The sequence below is a fragment of the Dermacentor andersoni genome, chromosome 2 (assembly GCF_023375885.2).
Source record: "Dermacentor andersoni chromosome 2, qqDerAnde1_hic_scaffold, whole genome shotgun sequence".
Lineage (NCBI taxonomy): Eukaryota > Metazoa > Arthropoda > Arachnida > Ixodida > Ixodidae > Dermacentor > Dermacentor andersoni.
In genome coordinates this window covers 251292866-251312284 of record NC_092815.1, presented here as the reverse complement: position 1 = coordinate 251312284, position 19419 = coordinate 251292866, and the positions used below count along the sequence as shown (strand labels likewise).

The 19419-nt window shown below is 43.4% G+C and overlaps 1 protein-coding gene and 1 long non-coding RNA gene across 6 annotated transcripts in view; one reads left to right on the top strand and one right to left on the bottom strand.

Moving 5' to 3' along the window:
• gwl (serine/threonine-protein kinase greatwall) overlaps window positions 1–19419 on the bottom strand; it is a 441324-nt gene that overhangs the window by 56131 nt on the left and 365774 nt on the right. For all 5 annotated transcript variants that reach the window (XM_055075653.2, XM_055075651.2, XM_055075650.2 and 2 more), the window contains exon 11: window positions 4664–4777. In XM_055075653.2, the coding sequence (XP_054931628.1) occupies window positions 4664–4777 (114 nt within the window). The remainder of the gene's footprint in view (window positions 1–4663; window positions 4778–19419) is intronic.
• On the top strand, window positions 6072–12216 carry LOC129387021 (uncharacterized). The gene is made up of 2 exons (XR_008614348.2): window positions 6072–6375; window positions 12070–12216. It is a non-coding gene; the product is annotated as an uncharacterized lncRNA (long non-coding RNA).

The window sequence follows — 19419 nt, the reverse complement described above, 5'->3', positions numbered from 1 at the left end:
AAAAACTCGGTTATTTACGTCGTACTCTGTCTATTTCTCCGCGCGACACTAAATTACTGTTATATAAAACTATTGTTCGCCCTATACTTGAGTATGGTAGTATCGTTTGGAATCCCTACAAGCAGTACGAAATAGACAGAGTTGAGGCCGTACAAAGGAAAGCCATTAGATTTATCTACAGACGTTATGACCACCAGTTCTCACCATCGTCAGTCATGTCTTCACTCAACCTGACATCTCTCGCCGAACAGCGACACGTTCATTCTTTAAAATTTTTTCATGGCATTATTCACTCATCTTGTCGCCTCTCCAGTAATGAATATATCACCTTTGCAAAAATCTCTTCTAGTAAGAGACATCACGCGCTTAACATTACACCATTTTTTGCACGCACTAATACTTTTAAGTATAGCTTTTTCCCTAAAACAATTGAAGCCTGGAATTCGCTACCAGGAACCAACTGTTCACTCCCATTAAATGAATTCTTGTCTGTACTCCCTCAACACTGCGCCTAAACTTTCTTTGTTGCCTATTGTATTTCTTTCTTGTATTGTATTATCCACTCCTGCTATAGCCCCAGCAGGGGCTGCAGTATGTGTAAATAAATAAATAATAAATAAATCTCATTTCCATTTGCGCGTATCAGATACAATGCAACAAGAAGGTGAAGGCCAGTGCTAGGCTAGGAATGCCTTGTTCCCAGCTGGCAGAAACAGACTTTCATGCACAACCAGTGTTGCTTCTTGGTCTGGATTCCAGGTCATATCAGTAAGCCTTCCAATGGGACTCAACTTCACTCGGTGTGCTGCACTAAGATATGTGTGAGGTGCAAAGAAATGCTGTACAGTCGAACCTCAATATAAAAAAGTTGTATTCACAGTGAGGAACTTCGTTAAATTGTGAATTTCATTAATTCGAGGTTTTAAAGTTTCAGCAGTAAAAATAAGTTCCCAAATTCCTAGAACATTTCTAGTGGATGGTTTCTTGTCAACATAGGAACAAATCACAAGAAAGTTGGGCTATAATTGCATAGTTATGAGCGCACGCAGTGCAGATTGCGCCAAGAGCAATGCATCGACATGGCTCACGGCACCCGAAGTTAGCATTATGCATCGTGCGCGCCATAAATCTTGGATGCCACGAGTGACTGCACTTAGTGTCCACTCTGTCAATCACCCGCAACCACAGCTTAACCAGTCACACCTACATAATAAATTCAGGGCCTATCAATCATGCCCCGTCTTAAAAATACGTCGGCCTTCACACGTCATCGGCACTATCATGGTCAACTCATACTGACACCATCTGTTCTAATGCTTCATGCGCCCTTGGATATTTAAAACATAGCCTGAAAAGTGCATCACCAGAAATAAAAAAGCTAGCATATCTAACATTCATATGTCCGCAGTTAGAATATGCATCATCTATCTGGCCCCCTTCAAAATCATATCTTACCTATAGCATAGAAACAATACAAAATTGCGCTGCTCGGTTTATAACTTCCAATTACTCTTGTGAAACCAGCATAACTGCACTAAAACGTATGCTTGAACTACCGTCAATTGCTTCCTGTCAGACCATCTCTCGCCTCTGCTTGCTTCACACCTTCTATTGCCATCCACACTCCAGGCATTCCATGTTAAATCCACCCTTACGTACATCCTCCCGCTTAAGCCACAGTTGTCCCATAACACGCATTATCACCTGATCAAACATTTCATTCTTCCCTGATGCAATAACCCATCGGAACAGTCTCCCAGAAGATATTGTCTCATGCAATGACGGTAAATCGTTCCACAAAATGTTAAATAACCACATCGCTTAATTACCGATCCTATCCACCCTTACTCCAACACGATGTTCTCCTTTTTTCACAATTGTTCCTGGCTTGTTTTTGTTTATTGTTTTTTTACTGCTCTGTGTGTGTTTGTTCTAAAATCATTGCAAGGATTAAAGCCCTCCCTGATGTAATGCCTCTGGGCCGTTAAGGTGAAAATAAATGAAATGGAAAAAACTAACCAGCAACACAGGAAGATGGGAGATGGAAATTCAAGATGATGAACAAGATGAGAACAAGGTGAAAGCGCGAGCCAATGTTTCAACAGGTGGACCTGTCTTTTTCAAGGCGACATATGCTTTCCCCAGCACAGTATATATGGGTAGGGTTCTTCTAAAGGGGAGAGGGGGTAAGGCGGGTGGGTGCGGCAATGAATGAAAGTGTGTTAGCGGCAAGGGTGTAGAATTGAGAATAAAGGAGTGCTGTGCACAAGGTCAGTGACACGGCCGTCTGTCAGCCGGCGTGTGAACGGCGTGCACAGCACCCCTCCGTTACCTGTTTCGCTGGTGGTCGTGGGTTGTCGTGTCTCTGAAAGAGATAGCATGCAGACATACCAAAAATATTGAAATGGAATAAATAAATAAATAAAAGGAAGAAAAGGAAAGAAAGAAAACAAAAAATAAACACTAAGCAACCAAACTAAGTGTTGTTGCCTATAGCTTGAAATTTAGCATTGCGAGTAGATTCTAAAGCTCCCTTTGAAACGTATATGCCTATTGGTTGCAATGTCTTGAACTTATGAGTAATGTGTGATTCTCTGTATTTTCTTCTCATTCAGAACGGAAATTTGGCTGTAGAATGTAGAGTTTGAGTTCATCAAATTCATGACCTGGTTGCTTGAGATGCTCGGCGATGGCTTTGGTAAGCTTCTTAGCTGTGTCCAAGCGCTATCTGTTTAATCTGACGTTCATTGATTGTCCCGTTTCGCGAATATATTGTTTCTTACAGAAGGAACATCCAAGCATATAGATCACATCCGAACTTGTACAAACGAAGCTAGTTTTGACTTCATGTGTACAACCATTTGCGATGCTTTTAATTTTAATGTCACTTTGAAGGTGCCTGCAGGTTTTGCATCTGGGGCAACAACATGCTTTCATTACGGGGGAATGATGTTGGCTGACTTTTGCGTGCACTAACATGTCTTTAAGGTTTCCGTTGCGATAATAGGTAACCCTTGGTACATCCAGGAATGCTTTTCTCAGATGCTCATTACTTGATAATATTGGGTAGCATTTTCGTAGGATTTCCTTTATGTTTGGGAGTGCATTAGAATATTTTGTTATAAAGGCTTGCAGTCTGTCAGATTCTGGTGTAGACTGTTTCTTAGCTAATTCCGACTGTCTCTTCAATCTTGATGCAACATCATAAGGTCTATCGCGAGCAAATTGTGGATAGTTTCTTTCTGCTAGTGTTGTTTTAAGGTCATTTAGGTGGTGTATATAATAATTGTCTTTGCTGCAGATTCTTCCTATTCGTTTTGCTTGTCCAATCAAAATTCCTTGCCTGCACTATTGTGGGTGATGACTGTTGTAGTCTAAATATTGCTGGCTATCTGTAGGCTTCAAATGAAGTGTCGTTCTCAGTTTTCAGTTTTCTATGTAGACCATGATGCCGAGGAGAGTGGTAAGCAGTAAATTTAATACTCAGGTGAAAGCGATTGAAATGGTTAATTAAGTTGGTTAATGTAATTGTGCCATGTTCCCATATTATAGATATGTCATTAAATGCTCACCACTCTCTTAGTAGATCCAGGAACGCTTTTCTCAGACGCTCTTTACTTCATAATATTGGGTGTTATTTTCATAGGATGCTGTTTATGTTTGGGAGTGCATATGAAAATGTTGTTATAAAGGCTTATATAAAGGCCTATCGCCGCAACGGAAACCTTAAAGACATGTTAGTGCACGCAAAAGTCAGCCAACATCATTCCCCTGTAATAAAGGCATGTTGTCGTTCCAGCTTCAAAACCTGTAGGCACCTTCAAAGGGACATTAAAATTAAAAGCACCGCAAATAGTTATACACATGAAGTCAAAACTAGCTTCACTTGTACAAGTTCGGATGTGATTTATATGCTTGAATATTCCTTCTGTAAGAAACAACATATCGGTGAAACAGGACAATCAATGAACGTCAGATTAAATGGACATCGCGCGGACGCAGCTAAAAAGCTTCACAAAGCCGTCGCTGAGCATTTCAACCAACCAGGTCATAACATTGATGAACTCGACATCTTACAGCGGAATTTTAGTTCTGAATGAGAAAGAAAATACAGAGAATCATACGTTATCCATAAGTTCAAGACATTGCAACCAATTAGCATAAACGTTTCAAAGGGAGCTTGAGAATCTATTCGCTATGCTAAATTTCAAGCTATAGGCAACAACACTTAGTTCAGTTGCTTAGTGTTTTTCTTTGTTTGTTTTTTCTCCTTTCTTTTCTTTCTATTTATTTCTTTATTACATTTCAGTATTTTTTTTTTTTTCGCGAGCACTGGTTTCTGCCACTCCTTCTATTATCTCTCTCCCAGAGACATGATAGCCCACAACCACTAGTGAAGCAGGTAGACACGGGGCTGTTGACACGTGGCTGACAGACGGCCATGTCACCGGCCTTGTGCACAGCAACAATAACTAGCAAAGTAGCTTGCAAATGCAGGCCTTTGGGTGAATGCACCCGTCAGCCACCTCCCACCCTGGATCTCACCAGAGATGTCATCCCAAAGCCAATAATTTGTTTGCTTTGTCAAACAAGGCAATTATTCCACCAAAGATGAGTGAACCATAGTCAAGCTTGACCTAGCTGTGGTGAAAAGCACAAGTACCTCCATGCAGTATGTTGGCAAACACAGCCTCTGGACTCTGGTCGCAGAAAGGTGGCAGCCCGGTCATGAACTCGTACAGACATATGCCCAGCGCCCACCAGTCCACAGGTGCCCCTGCAGTACAACACTCATATTACTAATTGCATGCACGAACATCCACCTGTAATGTTTAAAATATGCAGAATTCAAACAAAAAGCATTCAAGTGCTTGATAAAGCATCCAGGTAACACTCAGGGTGATGAAAAAAAAAGGAAGTGAGACATACAAGCAATACCATGACAGATTTAAATTCCCTCCACATAGGAAAGAATAACTTGGCGAATACTACACGGCAATATTTTTGCCTTGCTGTGAAATGTTACACCACAGCATCTACTGTGGTCCAGCTCAAACACTGGTACTTCTGGACAAAAAAGGTTTACACATCCTCTGGAAATTTCACCTCTGTCAGCATCAAGCATCATCTGCAGTACACTTGACCTCAATCACGCTACTGTTAAAATGTTCCATGATGCACTAATTTCGCAGCTTAGCTTTTGAGAGCTCAAGAAAAGCACTTTAGTATAATGCACCTTTTATTTCTCCTATCTCTAGTGAGCCAAGGCATGATTTCTCTGCCTTCTTTGTGAATAAACTAGTCAGCGCACATGACTAATGCTATGTTGTATGAGTCACGTCTGCCAGAAAGCAGGAGGTAACTTTGGGAGCGTAGAAGACCATGGAACAGGGATCTACTACATTACACCAGTATGCGTTATCACCACTCAAGTGAGGCATCAGTCTTTGCAAAGTTGAAAAAAAAAAAAGCGGGCCTGACAAAGCAAGAAGGTAATCTGGAGAGGAGGTCAATCGCAGGATCCCACCGCTTTGATTTTAAAACAAATTAAAGCAAATAAGAATGTACAACAACCCTATGCAATGCAATAGCAGGTGTGTACGAAGTGCTGGCAGCCCAACACCTGTGCATTAACTTTGCACGAAATGCAGGCTGGATCATCGGCATCACCCGCCTACTTGTGTCCACTGCAGGATGAAGGCCTCGATTTTCAGTTACCCGAGAGCCCATCTCATGCCGGTTCCTCTATTCACCCCATCTCTGCCCCTTGGCACCTGTTCTGCAACTCTAATAGAGATGCCCTACACGGCCACACTAACTCCATTTCTTCCTTTAATAGATATGTAAACGGCGTCGAATAAAAATGATGACTGTGCATGCTTTATATTGTTACGAAGAGAAAGCCTGATGCACAAACGTACATACAGCTATTCCCATGTGAAAGGTTAGCGGTAAACACGCAGGCTGGTATGCGAGTCACAACTCCAATAGCAGTCTACCACTTCCTTTTTGTCTCTTTCCCGTGTGCACGGTCCAGTCCCGATGCGCCATAACCTAAGTCCAGGGGACTGGGGCACTGTCCTGGCACTTGTTAGAATGACAGTGAACTAGATGAACAGTATGCTTTTAAACAGCACATGTGGACAACGTCGACGTCAGTTCATAGCTGAGATGAGGACGGGATGTCTTTTTCAAACAGGGGCGACTTCGTAATTTATGTCACTTGATTGTCACAATACCCGGTAAGGCCAGGTATTCTGTGACGGCAGTTTTTCTGACAGGCCAACATGGCGACTTCAAGACCACAAATAAACAAGATTCCTGAGAGAGAACTGAAGGTTCCAGCGGCGACTGTCATAGCGGGCCTGATCCACTGTAAGTCAATCATAGGCAATCTGGAGAGCCACATGAGCCCAAGCAACGGCGTCATGGGCATATTTTGTGGTGTGTCGTGACATCGAAGGTAGCACGGTGTCAAAGGGCAGAGTGGGATGGCGATCAAACAAAAGGTAGAAAGGGGAGAAACTGGTGGTATCGTAACATGATGATTTGTAAGCAAATGTCACATAGGCCAATGTGCTGTCCCAGTCGCAATGGTCTGCTGAAACATACATAGACAACATATCTGTAAGGGTCGTATTTAGTAGGTCAGGCAGTTCGTTCGTTTATGGGTGATATGCTGTTGTGAGCTTGTGTTTTGTGGAGCAGGAACAAAGTATGTCTTCGACATTTTGAAGAGCTACGAATTGGGCTAGTTGGTGTAATCGAGAGTTCAACGGAAGCCCATCTGGTAGGGATGAGATGTGACAAAGAAAGGCATACACTGACCAAGTAAAACTTATTAAAAGAAAAGATGTTTTGGCTTCACTACTGAAGCTTTGTTCAAAATGGGGCGAAAAAGGTTGAAGTGCCCATTAAGGGAGGATGCCGGACTTGAAAACCAAAAATCGCGAAAAAAACCAATTTTTGGGAACTACTTATTTCGGCATCTATAACGCCTAATCTACACCGTATCAAAACGATTTGCCCCGAAAAGCACCCTAAGTGTAAAAAAAAGTTATTTCGTCAGTGCAGACGGCGAGAAACGACCCCGAAATTGCGCAGAAACACCGGAGTTCACGGAGCTATTTCTCGTCTTTCCCAGTGCTGAGTGCTGCCATCTTGGTATCGTTCGAACGCTCAAAGTTCCGCCTTTCAGTTCCCCGCATCCTCGCGGACAATGGCCACATAGAAAAAGTGCAAACGTAAAACAATCAGGGGCCGGTCTGATGAAGCTCGTGAGGCATGCGGCGCTCCTATTGGCTCAGTGCGCCAACACGCTGAGAGGCGCCTTCTGATTGGCTGTTGCTGTGGCAACTAGGCCTAGTGGACGAGCTTGTCTGCTAGTCCTGGCAGTGGATCGCTTCGAAAACCGCTGATATGCCGTTTCATTGTGCATTGTATTGCGAATGTAAGAGGCAAATCGACCCTCTCTAAAAAAGAAAAGTTTGAAACCCAACATGCGTCTACGAAAAGCGAAGCGCAAGCCGTCTCTGCTTCCTATGGCAAGAAAGAGGAGGCGGTTATCCCAAGGTTCAGATGCACCGACAAGATCACACTGGAGATAAGTCACTGCGTCATGCAATCTCATACTGCATCAGCAAAAACACAGCAGCGAAGCTAACCATTGCCCTCTATCCCCGTGTGTAGGTTTACTTTGGAGACCGCAGACGATGTGCCGATGCCTATTCCCGTGCCTCTTGCATGTACGTCAGTTCGTGGTGGTGCATTCCAGATTCTGTTAGAAGCCTATATGTGCACCTAATGTCTACATCAGCGGAAGAATTTAGCATTTTTAATTATATTGTAATTGTTATTTCCCGGTTTTGAAGCTCGAAATTTTTTTCCCAGTTTTCTTTTAGTGTTTTTTATTTCTCTCAAGTTTAGCTTTATTAAAGTCTCAAATTTTCAGATCAGCACAGTGTCCCTTCTACTCTTTCAATTATCGTCATTCTTTTTTTCCCTGAATGCAAGTGAGTCAGAAAGTGCACAAAAACTATGATATAGTGTCAGGACACCGAAATATTTTCAGAACCTATAGAAATCACCAACAAGAGTTTACATTTGTAAAGCTTCATGCAACTTTAGAATTTCATAACTTCGGCTAAAGTACAGATACAAACATCCAATTATTAACTTGCAGCATTTAAACATCAAGGAACATACCTGCTAACTTTTAGCTATCCTGTTGCAGTACTATTTTTGCGAGTCACATCCCAAATTTTTAACGCAAGGAGAACTGTAACTACTTTTTTTTTTATTGACTTTAGGAAAAACTTAGCTGCATATTTATAAGCCACACACAAAATTACATGCGTCCTGAAAGTTTCATGTGTCCAGAGGGAATATCAAAAATGATTGTTCTGGGTGCCATATCCCCTCATATTTATGCTGTTTGTTTCTTGCACTTTAATCAAAACACAAATTTTGGGGCCCATGTAATAATCAGGCCTCAATATCTCAACACCAAGTACAGATAAAACTAAATTTTTTTTTGCAGAACGAAGCCTCTTGCATACTTTGTGAAATATAGCAAGCAATTTTTTGTTTCCACTTAGGAAATTATTTATTTTGCTACATTTTCTGCCACCTGGTTGCCACAACTTGTGCATTTGTATGCAATGTGCTGTAAAATGTCTATTAATGATCAGATGAAAAAAGTGCTTGCTATCCTTCGTCCCTTACTCTTTATGCTATCTAACCATGCCTTACAACTAATTTATTATTGTGTGATTTATTTTCTATTGTGGCTTTAAACAATGGAAGTAAAATGTAAATTATTATAGTAACTAATTGACCAACAACAAAACTAATTATATATTTGAAAATCAGCACAGAAGTCTTAATAAGACTGAAAAGTTTCATTACTATTGATGAAAAAGATTAACATTATTTCAATAACAGTGCCCCCCTTTAATGAAACCTCAAGGGACCAGGGAAATTGGTTCCATTTACCGGTAGTTCCATTAACTGAGAGACATTACAGAGAGCATTGCATGAATACAAAACCAACCACTCATAAGGCTGGTGTTCCGGTTAAGCAGCAATTCAATTTAAGGGGCGATGCTTGAAAGTGAAAACTTGAAAGTGACTTTCTGGATGTGTTTTTTCATAAAGTGCCTTTGCCTTATGCAAGGTTTGATAAAGATTTCATGAATCGATTTTACTAAATTTGGCGTTCTTGTGCTCAAGAACACCTAGGCAACATGCTAGAGCATAAAGGTTTTCCATAAGTTCAATAGACAAAAGAGGTAGTGGCAGTAAAACTTTAAATGCAATTTTCTCAACTTTCTTTTTTTTTGTCAAGTGCTTTTGCCTTATGGAAGTTGATAATGTTTGCATCAACTGATTTTAGTGAACTAGGTATCATTTTTTTAGTAATATCATAGCTACATCCTATAACTTTTTGTTTTTTTTAAATGTGATATATTATTAATTCGAGGAAATGTAGGCTAATTACTGCCACATTGTTATTTCTTCCCAACTTTGGTATTTATTTTTGATAACCACAATTACTTTATTGGCATTTGCTTAGCTTTAGGACGTGCAGGGGGCCTTTGGAAATGTCTGCATATTTTTAAGAACACTATATTTTAATGAGAAATTGCCACAAGGGCCTGTAAGAAATGACCTAATTAGGACTATTGTATTCTGTCATACATTTTCTTCCAAGTGGGATATATGAAATCTAAATACATATTTGAAATCGGCATTCTACAATATATCTGCATGCAAAAATTAAGCAACATATGTTGAAAAACAAAACAAAAGTTTTCATGACCCCCCCCCCCTTAAATACTAGCTTTAACATATGGTGCAAGCGCTGCATGTAAAACAGGGGTGCTTGTGCACGGCGCTTGCGCCACATGCTAAAACCTATTTAAGCAGGCACTTGAACCTTTTTCGCCTCATTGCGAACAAGGCTTCCATATGGAAGCTGAAACGTCTTGTTGTTCAATAAGTTTCACTTGGCCAGTCTACTTTTTTCTTTGTCATAGGCTAGTTGGTGTGTATTCATTTTTCTTGCACTTGCGTTGTAAGACGAAACGGGGACGAAACACACTGATTATGATGAATACATGGTTGCGCCAAAAAGGAAAACAAAGACTTGGGAGGGAGAGTATGAAACCACAGATTGAGCACTGAACTTCAACTGATTTTAGTCTTACAGCAGGGCAGGCAGAACGAACAAATGCGCATGCATACATCAGTGTTGTCTAGAGCGATTAGTGACGTTTTTAACAGTTGCAACTTGTTTTCAAACAGAAAAACAGACGTATCACTAATACAACTCGTGCCTCTCTCTTTTACGTGAGTCTTTATTTTCCTTTTTGGCGCAACAGTTAAATCCCAACCAAATCGCCCAGCAACGAGTTCTACTGAATATGAACTAGACACGAGGCTTCATATCCTGTGTTCATTTCATCCCCGTTTCGTCTTACAGTACTAAGCGCAAGAAAAATTAATGTCTTCAGCAACTTGTGACAGAGAGTAGCGGCCACGATCTGCCAGCAGCTCCCTTGGAGCGCGGTGGTGGAGAATCACGCTCTGAAGTAAAAAAAAATGGAGGACGCTTAATTCGCCTTTGAGTAGAATGCGATAGCAAAGATCCCTGGCTGCTTCTTATGCTACCCAGGACTGCAGCTTATGTAAGCGTAATGTTTACCCGGAAACGCTGGCAGTGAACGTTATGCACAAAGAAAAGCTTTGTGGTAGAAACACAGCCTCTTGAATGGGCCGATCCCAGAGGTAGTGCACAGACCCGTCAAAAAATGAATAATTTACAGGTTTCTGTTATTGTTTTGCACTTTTAATATTTAGGTCGGAGAAGATTTAACCTAAAAGGCATGCGCTGTTGGTGTTTTGTTTCATGACATTTGTTCGTGGGCTGTCATTCTATAACTTTGCCAAGAATTTAAGACAAGGTATGAGTGCTTTGTGATAGAATGGTGCGGCAATATAACCCGCATATAGCGCATGTCATATAGCAAGGCGTTACATTACAAGGCATCTCTTGTATGTAGTTGTTGTTACAAGGCGTCTGTTGCAAAATATTGGTGCAGGAGTCCCTCAAGGAAGCATTTTGGGACCACTCTTATTTTAATCTCATTTTATATTTTTAATCTACATAAATGATATTGTGCAATGTGTAACTGATGGTAAGATTGTATCCTATGCTATGCTATGCTGAATTTTAAGAAGGCAAAAATAATATTGTACTTTCCCAAAGGAAAGATAATTTCTAGGCCGTTGAACGTGTTCTTAAGCTCTGATACTGTTGAAACAGTAGATTCTCTTAAAATCCTTGGCGTTATATTTTCAAAGCATTTGACTTGGAATGATCATATTGACTATATTAGATCAAAAGTGCTTTCAACTGTCGGTGTTATGTTACGCCTGCACGGTTTTCTTTCTGTCAAGGTTACGCTATTGCTATACAACTCATTAGTTCTCTCTCTCTTGCATAATTGTGGTACCGTTTGGGGCACTACGGGTGTCACGAATTTATCAAAGCTTCACTTTCAAAAAAGAGCTGTAAGATGCATTGCTGGTCTTCCTTATTGTTCCCCCACACAACTTGTTTTTAAGATATGAAATCCTGCCAATCTAGTTTATACAATTATAGACCCCCATTTAATGATCTATAAACGCTCTTCACGAAGTGATGAAGATTATATTTCTGATCTGGCAAAACTGGAGAAGAACACGCATATCCTGCCGACTAGATACAAAGAAATGTGGTTAGTGCTGACACCTAGGGCATATTATATCAAGCAGTCTCTTTCTTTACTGTTCCAGTATTATTAAATAAATTAAACAAAGAATTGTTCCACCCCTTTAATTATTCAAGTGATGTATTAAGCGATTTTTTCTTAGCAAAATTACGTGATATTGCACTCAGTTTAAAGCTATACCTGCTTTTTTTTTCTTCGTTTCCCCATAACCTGTTATTTGTTTCTTCTAATGCGTATGTTTGTGCTGCAATGCATAGCGCTGTTTTTTACAAAGTGTTTTGTTATTTTATTTCAGTGTATATTTGGAAAATTGAAAATCTCTGCCTGTGTACTGAACTGCCAAGTTGATAAGGACCTCTGTCAAGCTTACGAGCTTTTAGTCCTGTCTCCTCCTCTGTCCAAGAGAAAAATAAAGACTGAATTGAATATACATATACCTATATACATACGGAATTTTCACTCACGGACAACTCTGCCGATGCCAACACTGGATTGTCTGCTACACAGGGCTCTTAATACTACCATGTTAAAGGTCTGCTACATCTGCAGCACAGCTAGTGGGCAGGGCACATGTAATAGCATAGCGCGTTGCATAGTCTGTTGCAATGGATATCCATTTGCTCCCTTTTATAGATGAGGGGAAGGGGGCAAGAAGGTCCATGCCAACACAAAAAGAGGCTCCATGGGAACATCAATTGGATAAAGGCATCCACAGGTTGCATACATGGCTTCTTAAGCCCCTGACAGAGGTGACAAGCCCCAATGTAACGTCGTACAGAGTGGTACAGGCCTGGCCAGAAGAAGCAACATTCCACACTGTCACAGGTGTGGGAGGAGGCGCCAAGGTGTCTGGCAGTGGGTGCATCATGGAGCTCGGCAAGAACAGAGGCAACGAGGGAGAACTAGCAGGAAATCTGGTCCATCAGCGCTGATGGTGCATCGATAAAGAATACTGTCATGGAGCACAAACATTCTGATTGAGCGATCTGATTGACCACAAGTCAAGAGCTCAATGATTGACTGTAGAATGTCATCCTTTCACTGCTCAGTAATGATATCGTGAAAGTCAGAAATGACAAAAAGGGAATTGTCGGCATCCAGTTCATCGTTGTCAGGAGGATCGATGGGGTGACTAGACAAGCAAGCAGTCGGCATCCAGATGTAAGCGGCCAGACTTGCACATCACAACCAAGGAATTTTCCTCAAGTCTGAGTGCCCAACGAACAAGGTGGCCAGTCGGGTCTTTCAGTGATGATAGCCAGCACAGGGCATGGTGAACCGTGATGACAGAAAATGGGCAGCCAAACAAGTAAGGGAGGAATTCAGCCACTGCCCACACCAGAGCGAGGAACTCGCGTGCTTAGTGATAAAAAAAAACAGCTCTCTGACGGGGACAAGAGGTGGCTGTCATAGGCAGTGACGCGCTCGTCTCCAGTTTGCTGTTGGGTGAGGACAGCACCTATGCCATGGCCACTGGCGTCTGTGCTAATTTGAGTTAGTACAGATGGATCAAAGTGGCCTAATATTGGTGGCGTTGTCAACAAGCGGATGAGGGTGCAGAAGGCATCAGCTTGTTCACAGCCCCAAAGTGACACAGTGTTTTTCTTGAGAAGGTTCATCCGTGGCCGGGCAATATCCACAAAATTTTTAACAAACCGACGAAAATTGGAGCATAGGTCCATAAAGCTGTGCACATATTTTGCTGAGCAGGGTACAGGAAAATTCTGGACAGCGTGTATCTTATCAGGATCAAGATGTATGCTGGCAGCACTGACAAGGTGGCCAAGAACTTTGACTTCGTGGTGTCCAAAAAAAACTGAAAAAGTTAAGTTGGAGGCCAGCCTCCTTAAAGAGATCAAGAATAGCTGCCAAGTGACAGAGTTGGCTGTCAAAAGTACAGAAATATACAATGACATCGTCCAAATAACACAGGCACGTGGCCCATTTAGAGCCCCAAAGAAGAGAGCCCATCATTCTTCCGAAAGTTGCCGGGGCGTTACAAAGTCCCAAAGGCATAACCTTAATATGGTAAAGGCTGTCCAATATAACAAAAACAGTCTTCTCACGGTCTAGATCATCAGTTGAAATCTGCCAATAAGCAGATCGGAGGTCGATTGAAGAGAAGTACCGTTATACCTCGATATAACAAACTTCAATACTATATAGAAATGCTCCAAATAACAAAATATTTAACTTTTCATAACCTCTTGTCTATAGAATACCATGTAATTAGAACCTCAATATAAAGAAGTCTGTTCGTATGTGATTTCAATATAACGAAATTTTGCTTCTGCAGCAAAGAAATTTCGAGACACTAAATGTAAACTTCCACGAACGCAGATGGTCAAATGATTGAATTACAAGGGGCTGCCTGTAGACGCACCTCTCGAATCACGTGCAGCGGTGTGACAAGAGCAACCACCAAAGCAGCTGCATCATGTTTCGTATAAAGTCCAAGTACAATAAGATCCTATCACGCCCCGTAAACTTTGTGCCTTAGGTGTGAGTGAAAGTGTGTGAGGTTGAGAAATAAAGCTGGTGGCTTCACACATGAGTGCCGGCTCCTCGCATGAGGAAGAAGGGGAGCGAGCTCAAGGTAATGATCAAGCGCACGCAAGAGGCGGGACGGGGGTTGAGTGGAGCTGGCGCGCATCTCGGCCGTAGCTGTGCATAGCTGTCAGTGTGGCACCCATGCAGCCGCGCCCCCTGCTTTAGTGGTAATCTGCCACATATGCAAACAAGAGTGGAGATGGCACGCCCACTCAACTTTTTGAATTCACGACTGACCTGCACTTAAACCTAGACTCATCCTTTCAAACTGATGTCGTTTACCTTGATTTTTCCAAGGCTTTTGACTGTGTTCCTCACCAGCGCCTCATGACTAAACTTATTTGCCTTTCATTGGACCCACTGATATTTTCATGGATTCACTGCTTTTTAACTAATCGTTCGCAGTACACCGTCATCGAAAGTCATCCTACTGCCTCTACTAACGCTATCTCCGGAGTCCCTCAGAGCTCCCCCTGCTCTTGGCCCGCTTCTGTTCCTAATCTCTATCAATGACCTTCCTGCTGAAATTTTGTCATCCATTTGTCTGTTTGCGTCTGATGATCGATTGCATTCTCTACCGATGTATCTCTACTATTAAGTATCAGTCATTGCTGCAGGATGATTTAACCTTAATCCAAAATTGGTGTTTGACCTGGCTCTTGCAGTTAAATGTATCAAAATGTAAGTTTTGCACGTGTCTCATAAAAGATCTAACCTACACTTCTCATACAGGCTAAACACTACCGTGCTATCGCAAGTGGACTCTTATAGGTATCTAGGCACAGAAATAACAAGTAATCTAAGCTGCTCGAAGCACATCACGTCACTTTCTGCAAGCATTTCTAAATCACCAGGTTTCATCGGACGATCAACTGACGTTTGCTTAGCCCACGGTTAGACTGATCGCTTTTGAAACTCTCACCCGTACCAAACTTGAATACACATCCCCTATCTGGAACTCCCATCGAGAGTACCTAATGCAGGTGTTAGAGGCAATACAAAATCGAGCTGCTCATTTTATAACATCCAAATATGATTCTCGGTTGAGCGTTACTAACATCAAAGCTTCGATTGGTCTAACCCCCCTGGCATCCCATCAAATATAGCAAGTCTCTGCCTTTTTCATAAGCTATATTATCATTTTCCTCATTTACGTGAGAGCCTAATTCTGCCACCCATGAGATCATCATGACGTCTGTTTAATTGTCAGTGTTCAACGCATTCATGGTTCAACTAACACTTTCAATAAATCATTTCTGCCGACTGCCATATCGGATTGGAATATACTTCCTGATGGTATCATCAATGAAACAAATTCTGTAAAATTTAAACAGTTATTATTACACCAGTGTTCTTCGCAGCTCAGTAGTAAGCCCTTTTATTGGCTTTCTAATTTTCATGTGTTTACTGTGTTCAGTAGTTCTTGCAATCTGTATTAATGTATTTTATCCTTGTGACCCGTGGTTACGATTTGTTACCCCCCCCCCCCCCCGTTATGTAATGCCCTATCAGGGGCCTTTAAGGGCAAATAAATGATGATGATGATGATGATGAAGAGTGAGTGATGAAGAGTGAAGAGTGATGAAGAGAGTGTCATTAAACAATGACAAAGGGAGTAGCGCCGCTTCCTGTCATAGTACGTTTCGTGCACAGTATCTACACACATCTACCCTAACTGGCACGGAATCCTATGCACACTCTATTGCCAATGGGTCAATAAGTGAATGGGCGCACACTTGAACATATGAGCACCATAAACGCACAATAAATGACAGACTACAACGACAGCGCACGAATGGTCGAAGCTGAATGTTTTGCGACGGTATACAAGAGTAAGAGAGTTACTAGCAATAATACATCTTAGCTACAATGTATTACAAAGTATAAAATGGCTGTTTCAAGCCATCCGTGCAGCAAGAACAAATCTATCAGAACTGAGCACAGCCACGAGCGATTAGGCAGAAATAATCTGATAGTGACCACACCAAGAAAATTTACTGAGTCAGAAATGTGACAAGCCGTTGCTTCCGAATATTTGCCAAATAAAGAACAATGAGCAAAACACATTAATCCTGATTCAATTCATGAGCAGAAAGTTTGTATAGCTTGGAATACATATTTAGCCTCGCTTTTATAACAAGCACCATATACGCTGCTCGCGCCATTTGGACATCGCTTAATCAGCTTCCAAAGCACTTTTGCATGTTCTCTGAAGCTGTGGCCAAAGCTTCGCGTCATCCACCTAGTCACCGTCTATGCTCCTTTGCGAAATAGAAGTTTGCTAAGCCAGACGGGCGTCGTACACACCCATTATATATGCAGAGGAAACAGAGGCAGTTGAGGCAAGCAATGGATGCGTCACCACATGATCAAAGATGGAAGCGCCCATGGGATCATCGCGAAAAGGGTCAATACATGGTGGCTCGAGGTGGCAGCCATACAAAGTGTACAGAACATAAATGGGGTTCAGCTGATTTTCGTGGATAGCAATGGTTAGGCACCTCGAGTTGGACGAGGCCAGCAGTGCAGTCAATCAGTGTTGAATGGTCTGCTAAAAGGTCAAGGCAGAAGATGAAGCGATGGGAACACCGTTCAAAAACAGCAAATAAAATGCATGTGTTGAAAACAGCAACAGTTATTCAGGCAGTGCACGTGCAAAGGAGAATGGGCATTGCTCCATTGGCGAACTGGATAACACAATATGTGGCAGGTGTAAGGACTTTTTTAAGGCAGCCACGAAGGTGGTTGCTTTCAAAAGATGAAGCGCCAACAGAGACAGCACAAAAATGAAGAAAGAACAATGAAAGGACAAGGCGCTGTTTCTGCTAGCGGGGGGAGAGAAACGCTTCCCCAACGCGACGAGAGCCGACGCCACCAAGAAGATAAGGAGAAAGTTATTGTGGACAAGAAAAAGCACTATTTCAGCACAGCCAGCATCGCGGGTGGCTGCTGGTGGTGGGGAGAGAAACGCTTCCCCAACGCGACGAGAGGCGACGCCACCAAGGAGAGAAAGAGAAAGTGATTGTGGACAAGAAAAAGCACTATTGCCGCACAGCGAGCATCGCAGGTGGCTGCTGGTGGGGTGGAGAGAAATGCTTCCCCAATGCAACGAGAGGCGACGCCACCAAGGAGAGAAGGAGAAAGTGATTGTGGACAAGAAAAAGCACTATTGCAGCACAGCGAGCATCGCAGGCGGCTGCTGGTGGGGGGAGAGAAACGCTTCCCCAATGCGACGAGAGCCGACGCCATCAAGAAGATAAGGAGAAAGTTATTGTGGACAAGAAAAAGCGACAAGAAAAAGCACTATTTCAGCACAGCCAGCATCGCGGGTGGCTGCTGGTGGTGGGGAGAGAAACGCTTCCCCAACGCGACGAGAGGCGACGCCACCAAGGAGAGAAAGAGAAAGTGATTGTGGACAAGAAAAAGCACTATTGCCGCACAGCGAGCATCGCAGGTGGCTGCTGGTGGGGTGGAGAGAAATGCTTCCCCAATGCAACGAGAGGCGACGCCACCAAGGAGAGAAGGAGAAAGTGATTGTGGACAAGAAAAAGCACTATTGCAGCACAGCGAGCATCGCAGGCGGCTGCTGGTGGGGGGAGAGAAACGCTTCCCCAATGCGACGAGAGCCGACGCCATCAAGAAGATAAGGAGAAAGTTATTGTGGACAAGAAAAAGCACTATTGCAGCACAGCGAGCATCGCAGGCGGCTGCTGGTGGGGTGGAGAGAAATGCTTCCCCAATGCAACGAGAGGCGACGCCACCAAGGAGAGAAGGAGAAAGTGATTGTGGACAAGAAAAAGCACTATTTCAGCACAGCGAGCATCGTAGGCGGCTGCTGGTGGGGGGAGAGAAACGCTTCCCCAATGCGACGAGAGCCGACGCCACCAAGAAGATAAGGAGAAAGTTATTGTGGACAAGAAAAAGCACTATTGCCGCACCGCGAGCATCGCAGGCGGCTGCTGGTGGGGTGGAGAGAAATGCTTCCCCAATGCAACGAGAGGCGACGCCACCAAGGAGAGAAGGAGAAAGTGATTGTGGACAAGAAAAAGCACTATTGCAGCACAGCGAGCATCGCAGGCGGCTGCTGGTGGGGGGAGAGAAACGCTTCCCCAATGCGACGAGAGCCGACGCCACCAAGAAGATAAGGAGAAAGTTATTGTGGACAAGAAAAAGCACTATTGCAGCACAGCGAGCATCGCAGGCGGCTGCTGGTGGGGGGGAGAGAAATGCTTCCCCAATGCGACGAGAGTCGACGCCACCAAGAAGATAAGGAGAAAGTTATTGTGGACAAGAAAAAGCACTATTGCCGCACAGCGAGCATCGCGGGCAGCTGCTGGTGGGGGGGAGAGAAATGCTTCCCCAATGCGACGAGAGGCGACGCCACCAAGGAGAGAAGGAGAAAGTTATTGTGGACAAGAAAAAGCACTATTGCAGCACAGCGAGCATCGCGGGCGGCTGCTGGTGGGGGGGAGAGAAATGCTTCCCCAATGCAACGAGAGGCGACGCCACCAAGGAGAGAAAGAGAAAGTTATTGTGGACAACAAAAAGCACTATTGCAGCACAGCGAGCATCGCGGGCGGCTGCTGGTGGGGGGGAGAGAAATGCTCCCCCAATGCAACGAGAGGCGACGCCACCAAGGAGAGAAGGAGAAAGTTATTGTGGACAAGAAAAAGCACTATTGCAGCACAGCGGGCATCGCGGGCGGCTGCTAGTGGGGGGGAGAGAAATGCTTCCCCAATGCAACGAGAGGCGACGCCACCAAGGAGAGAAGGAGAAAGTTATTGTGGACAAGAAAAAGCACTATTGCAGCACAGCGAGCATCGCGGGCGGCTGCTGGTGGGGGGAGAGAAACGCTTCCCCAATGCGACGAGAGCCGACGCCACCAAGAAGATAAGGAGAAAGTTATTGTGGACAAGAAAAAGCACTATTGCAGCACAGCGAGCATCGCGGGCGGCTGCTGTTGGGGGGGAGAGAAACGCTTCCCCAATGCAACGAGAGGCGATGCCACCAAGGAGAGAAGGAGAAAGTGATTGTGGAGAAGAAAAAGCACTATTTCAGCACAGCGAGCATCGCGGCGGCTGCTGGTGGGGGGGAG